Source organism: Microtus ochrogaster, unplaced genomic scaffold, assembly GCF_000317375.1.
Source record: "Microtus ochrogaster isolate Prairie Vole_2 unplaced genomic scaffold, MicOch1.0 UNK3, whole genome shotgun sequence".
Lineage (NCBI taxonomy): Eukaryota > Metazoa > Chordata > Mammalia > Rodentia > Cricetidae > Microtus > Microtus ochrogaster.
Genome location: NW_004949101.1, coordinates 14955051 through 14962027, shown reverse-complemented (window position 1 = coordinate 14962027; position 6977 = coordinate 14955051). Strand labels below are relative to the sequence as shown.

Genomic DNA, 6977 nt, shown 5'->3' with positions numbered 1-6977 from the left:
AAAAAAAAAATTTGTCCTTTGTAAATATCAGTTCATAATGACTCATGTAATCTGCTCCTGGTACGCTTGTCACGTAATCAACTCCTGTCTAAAAACAAACAAAAAGGCCCATCAGCACTGTTCAAAAGAAATGCAGTATGAACTACAAATATAATTTCAAATTTTCTAGTGGACACATTAAAAATACTTAAGAAATGCAAGTGAAATTAATGTCAACATTCTATCTAATTTTGTCAAATGTACCTATTTTATCCATTTAGTATTACCCAATCTATAAAAATATTATTTTAACACATTCGCTGATTTTGTATGAGGTCTCAGTTTGCTTGAGCTGCATCTCGAGTGTTCCACAGCCACAGGGAGCTGGTGGTTCTCAGGACAGGTGGCGCTGGTGTTGACCCTTAGCTGCCAGTGACCTTGGCTTCGGGTCTTCCTGAACTGGTGAGAGAGGTTGAAACCTAAGCCCTCCCAGCTAACAACAAAGACAGCGTGTTCTCCACAGCTCTTACCATAGGGTGTCCTTGGGGAGGATGTAGTAAGGACTTACTGACATTTGGGAAAGATGGAAGAATGCAGCAAAATGTCAGCTATGTCTTCTGCTGCTGACTTGTGAAATGTGGAGACAACCCGGTGGCCTGAAACTTATCCGCAGCATCAACGAACATGTGGACTGGGTGGGACCTGAGCGAAGAAAGAAAGAGGCCCTTTCCATTCTTAGCACCGGTTACAGCCATGCATCATTAATGATGCAGAAAAGGCTCTCAACAAGCCTTTTTGCTGCTGTACAAATATCAGTGATTGTATTTGTAGAAACCAAGAGGGTTATGACTCATATGATATGATGACATTATATGATATGGTGGTGTGAGACCACCGTGAAATTCTCAGTCCATTGTGGGTTGAAATACACAATCCCACTTTAGTTGGGATTATAGTCAGAGCCATTCATGTCTACAGTGCTAACTTTTCCACCTTACTCAAATATGGATAGAACGGTCCTGAATTATATCCCTCTGAGTTTCCGTATCTTCTATACCTGCAAAACAAGGAGGCTGAACCAGATGAATTCTAAGTTCTTCTGGCTCTTAATTCCAGTCTTCCATAAAGTTCCATCTGGGTTTCAGTTTGATCATTGACAGTCACAAGTAGAGATGCTGGGTCAGTACTGTGAAAACTTAAACCTGCAGAGAGCTCATTAGATTTAAACATAGCCTAAACACTTCCATAGCATCAGCTTCTTAATATACCCTCTATTGTGGAACTATTTTCCAGCATCCTCGGGATTTTTCAAGATCACTTAGGCTAGTATTTGAGGCTCAAGCATTTCTGCAGTTGTGTTTATATTTTCATTACAGGTGGGAAAGAGGTCCAAGGTGAAGAAAAAGGTGAAAATGAGAACTCAAAGTTTGAAGTACGATTGCTCAGAGACCCAGCTGATGCCTCCGTAGCCCACTGGTCCTCCAGTAGGGAGGAAACAGGAGCTCCAGGAGAAGACACTCAAGGCCAGACAAAGCCAGACAATGAGAAGTGGGTAGAAGGAGGAGGACAAAGCCGAGAGGGAGTAGATAAGCCCCAGGAGAGCCTCCCTCCCTCCAACCAACAAGAGTCCAAAGAAGCAAAGATACACCATTCAGAAGACAGTGGGGGAGAGGAGAAGGAGGAGGAAGAAGGCAAGAATTACCCAAAAGGGGAGCACAGGGAAGATGCTGGTGAAGAGAAATACCTCGAAGCTCAGGGAGAGAAACAGAGCACCTTCTCCAACAAAAGAAGCGACACTGCGGGTAAGAAAAAAGAGAAGTCCTGGAGCAGAGCAGATACACACTCTGTGGGGCTCTATGAGAAGACACACAGCCGGGAACAAGGCAGCCAGGAGAGCGAAGAGGAGGCAAGGAGGCAGGAGAAACAACCCCAGGAGCTTAGCAACCACGACCAGAGCAAAGAAGAATCTGAGGAAGTCGAGGAAGACGGGACCTCTGAAGTAACCAAACGGAGGCCCAGACACCACCATGGGAGAAGCCGGCCCAACAAGTCTTCTCAAGAAGGGCATCCTGTATTGGAGGAAAGGAGACATGGCCCCGAGGAATCGGAGGAGGCAGATGTGACCACAGCTAGTTTAGGGGAAAAGAGGGGCTACCATCCAACCCACTACAGGCCTTCAGAGGAGGAACCTGAATATGGGGAAGAAACAAGAAGCTATCCAGGCTTTCGGGTTCCCGAGGGCCTCCGGGGACCACAGTACGGGGGCAGAGGAAGCGAAGAGGACAGAGCTCCAAGAACTCAGAGCGAGGAGAGCCAGGAAAAGCAGTACCAGAGAAGCCATGCCAACTCTGAACTTGAAAGCATGGCAAACAGACACCGTGAAGAAACTGAGGGAAGGAGGGCCTATGAGGGGGCAAAGGGAGGCCAACACAGAGGTCGAGGAGGTGAGCCAGGTGCCTTTTCTGCCCCTGACACCAGAGAAGAGAAAAGGTTCCTGGGTGAAGGACATTACCCTGTTCACGAAGACCCAATAGATAAGGCAAAAAGATATCCACAAAGCAAATGGCGAGAACAGGAGAACACCTACCTCAACTATGGTGAGGGAGGGGACCAAGGGAAATGGTGGCAACAGGAAGAGCTGCTAGACCCGGAAGAAAGCAGGGAGGAAGTGAGGTTTCCAGACAGACAATACGCACCCTATCCCACCGCTGAAAAGAGGAAGAGGTTAGGGGTGCTACTCAACCCCTACTTTGACCCTCTCCAGTGGAAGAATAGTGATTTTGAGAAAAAAGATCACCCAGATGACAACTTCCGCGAAGGTGAAGATGGAAATGGGTTGACCTTGGCTGAGAAGAATTTCTTCCCGGAGTACAATTACGAGTGGTGGGAGAAAAGGCCCTTCTCGGAGGATGTTAACTGGGGATACGAGAAGAGAAGCTTTGACAGGGCCCCTCATCTGGACTTTAAAAGGCAGTCTGATGACGGAGTGGCTGAACTGGACCAGCTCCTTCACTACAGAAAGAAGTCCGCCGAATTTCCGGACTTCTACGACTCGGAGGAGCAGGCGGGGCCTCGTCAGGAGGCAGAAGATGAAAAGGGCAGGGCTGACCAGAGAATTCTGACCGAGGAAGAGGTACAGTATGAGGCTTTTGCTTAAAATTAGATGATGGTGATGATCAAGGTTGATATTAGCATCATCATGTCTGATAATGGGGAGAAACTGCTCTGGGGAAATGTGGGTACCCAGGTCACACAGCAGGGCTGATTTTCAGCCCCCGCCCAGCATGGTGCCCATCCTTGCCCTTGTCTCTTAGACGTGTATCATGTCTTGCTTAGAGAACTTGGAAAACTACTGTCCGGGATCTAGCCCCAGAGAGTCTGGTGAGTGCCAGGCGCTGCCTGGGCACGCAGTAAGCCTTAGTTCTTAGGCACCTGGTGCCCGCAAGGGGTTCCAATACTCATGCTGACAGCCCAAAGAGCGCCTTTCCCTAACCTGATGGTGTCAGATGGTGCTGCTCAGCTTGAAAGCATATCAGAGTCACAGGAATTTCTGATCCGCCAACCCCGCCCTATGTTTCTCATAGGGTAATTTGGGATGGGACCCAGGAGGCTTCATTCTTGGTCAGTTAGTTGCTTGGGGTGCCCAAACTACTGATCAGGAGAACACACTTTGAAGACCCCTGATGTTGGCTGACTCAGGCAGCCTCTACTATACCTAAATCTCCCCTTCCCCTTTTCCTTTGCCTTCCCTGAACTGGAGCGTAGGAATTGACTTCAGCGCTCCGCTTTTCTGTTTCCCAGAAAAAAGAACTGGAGAACCTGGCTGCCATGGATCTGGAGCTGCAGAACATAGCGGAAAAGTTCAGTCAGCGGGGCTGACGGTCAGTGAGTCGGGGTCGGAGAGACTGAAGGATACCACCGATTCACCCAAAGGCAGAAAGCTGCTGAGCTTACTATTTATTAAATATTTGATGCAGTTGGAAATACCATTTATCTTTGCCAGAATGCTAATGCTATGTGACTAGAGTGACTTGTAGCATATTCTCTCTGTGAAATAGATGTTCACACGCTTTGTGGCGATGACCGTGTAACTGGCTCTGAACATCAACAATAAAAGATTTACCTGAAACTAAATCCTTCATGGTGTTTAGCTTTTCGGGGGGTTAGTTAGGAAGAGTGCTATTATGAAATTCATTCTTCTAAGTATATTCTCAAAGATCGCTTTAGGAGTTGTAGGCCTTCAAGTGAGTAACAGAAAAAAAAAAGCAAAATTTCTGAAGTAAAATATTGCAAGATGCAAAGAAATATATTGAGAATAAAACATCTGATTTCTACCATCATAGAGATCAGGCAGATTTGAAGAACCCATCTTAAAAGAAAACATTATTTAATTATTGGATTATTTGATTAAAATTGCATTTGGTTTATTCGGTGTGTATGTGTGCACGCACATGTGCGTGTGTGTTGGGTGGTCAGAAGATAGCCTTCATGACTGGTTCTCTGAGATCACAGTCAGGTCGACCAGCTTAGCAGAAAGTGCCTGCCTTGCCCACAGGGCCATTTCACCAGCCCAAAACATGGCTTTGAAAATTCTGCAAAGCCAAAGAGAGAAGACAGGTCAGTGTAGAGGGCTTTCTGGCATGTAGGAGGCTCGGGGTTCCCTAGCCAGGACTGAAAAGACTGGCAAAGAGCATGGAGTGAGACAGGACAAAAGAGAAATGCAGCTGAACCCCCTCTTAAAAAGCTGTCTGCCATAGCCTGTGTCTACAGAAAACTTCCCGTGAGGTTGAGGCAAGAGAACAGACCCCAGAGCTTGAGACCAGCCTAAGCGACATATTGAAAACCCATCTTAAGAGAAATACAAACAATTTGATTTCAACAAACCGGAGAGCTTCAGGGTAGGTGGTCAAGGACTGGGCTGAATAGAAAGCCTGGATAATGAAAAGAACTCTGGATTGGGAATATGAACACCTGGTGGAAGGTCCTCCCAGGGACCTGCCTGATTTCTGCCAGGTACGCAGAGCTCTGTAATTGAGTCTGAGCAGCTGTGTGGCATCTAGTGCATTATTTACCATCTCTAGTTCTTGGGTTAGATAAAATAAAGGTATCATTCTCAGGTGATTTCTAACAAGAGTTCAGGCAAAGACACCTGAGAGTCACTCACTGTCTTCTGTGCTCCAAAGGGCTCCATTTATCCAATTCTGTCATTGGTAGCACACACAACATGTCTCCTAGGTGCAGGATGGCTCAACTCCACCACTGCTGCCCTTTGTGGCTGTTCCATGGTACTGGCATCTTCAAAATGCTGGGGTCTTTGCAACTGGGTTGCACCTTTACGGATGCCCTCTTCTGGACTCTTTTCAGGGACTCTGACATCACATCACACGGTACCAAGCCTCAGGTTGTCTCGTGACCACTTTAGTCCTAGGTAGGACCCAAGTGTACTTGGTCTACACTTTCACTGATGGCCTCTCCTGGGCTCTGCTCAGGGACTCTAGCCCTGACATAGAGTGCCAAGTCTCAGTCTCCACAACCCCTTCAAGCCTTCAAAACCAGTACCTGGCTAACTCCAACTTGTTAACAAGTTTGGCTGCCAGCATAAGAGGTAGACTTGATTCTCTCTGGATCATTGCTTCCCGGTGCTGAAGTAAGGGAATACTTCCAGAAATATGATACTCAGTGATGTCAATTGTTTCTTTCTTCCTTCCTTCCTCCCCCGCCCCTCTCTCTCTTTTATAAAACAAAGTATCACCACATAGGGGTTCTTAAGATTTATTTATTTTGTTATTTTGTCTTTTTTTTTCTTTTTTCTGAAGCTGAGGACCCAACCCAGGGCTTTGCGCTTGCTAGACAAGCGCTCTACCACTGAGCAAAATCCCCAACCCCGGTTTATTTATTTTGTATACAGTGTTCTGCCTGCAGGCCAGAAGTGAGCACCAGATCTTATCATAGGTGGTTGTGAGCCACCATGTGGTTGCTGGGAATTGAACTCAGGACCTCTAGAAGAGCAGTAAGTGCTATTAACCACTGAGCCATCTCTCCAGCTCCAGAACCACAAATTCTTAATTCAAAATATCAAAGAACCCATACAGAGTGTTGTAATATGCTGGCCTGGTCTGTCACCTGGGTACCCTGTCCCTTTAAGAGACAAGCTCTGCCCACTCCCAACCTCCCCTCCCTCTTCTGCAGCAATTGGATCTCCCAACTCCTCTCCATTTTCCTCTCTCTCTCTCTCTCTCTCTCTCTCTCTCTCTCTCTCTCTCTCTCTCTCTCTCTCTCTCTCCCTCTCTCTCTCTCTCTGCCATTCTTCTAAAAAGTCACCTTGTGCCTTTACCCCCCCCCCCCTTCTCCCATTCCCCTTCTCTTTTCCTCCATAACCCACTAAATAAACTCTATACCCAAACTCTCTCTGCATGGCTTATTTGTCTCTCTCCTGCCAAGGCCTCAGGCCACCTGCCAGGGGACCTGCTGAGGCCTCGGGTGGCCTGTCACTGGCCCTCGTGGGACTGTGGGCCCCTCGTGGGACTGGTCCCCACCTCTTTATAAATGCTAACATAGAATCTTAAAGCAACTCTCCAACTTCCTTGTGAAGCTCCACGAGGCTGACCTGAACCTGGTACTCACTCTATAGACCAGACCTTGACTCAGATTTACCCCCCTCTGCCTCCTGAGTGCTAGGGTTAAAGGCGCATGCCATCACTCCCGTTTTTTAGTTTTATAGAAGCTCATGGTCAGAGATTGAGTCTCAAATGAGACTTGGACTTTCCAACAGTGTTGGAGGGCCAGAAAGATGGTTCAGCAGATAGAGGCTCTCATCCTCAAGCCTGATGATCTGGGTTCAGTTCTCAGGATCTGCATGGTGGAAGGAGAGTCGACTCCTGCAAATTGTCCTCTGCCTCCACGTGCAGTGACACTCATGCCTGTACACAAACATGCATGATCACACACAATAAACAGTGTGCATGTGCTATGTGTACATCCTGTGAGTGTGCATGTGC

At 47.2% G+C, this 6977-nt stretch overlaps 1 protein-coding gene across 1 annotated transcript in view; it reads left to right on the top strand.

Moving 5' to 3' along the window:
* Positions 1-4113, top strand: part of Chgb (chromogranin B) — a 12073-nt gene extending 7960 nt beyond the window's left edge. Inside the window, exons 4-5 of the mRNA XM_005365558.3 lie at positions 1356-3112; positions 3781-4113. Coding sequence (XP_005365615.1) covers positions 1356-3112; positions 3781-3858 — 1835 coding nt within the window. The 3' untranslated portion in view covers positions 3859-4113. The remainder of the gene's footprint in view (positions 1-1355; positions 3113-3780) is intronic.
* Positions 4114-6977: the final 2864 nt, after the last annotated feature.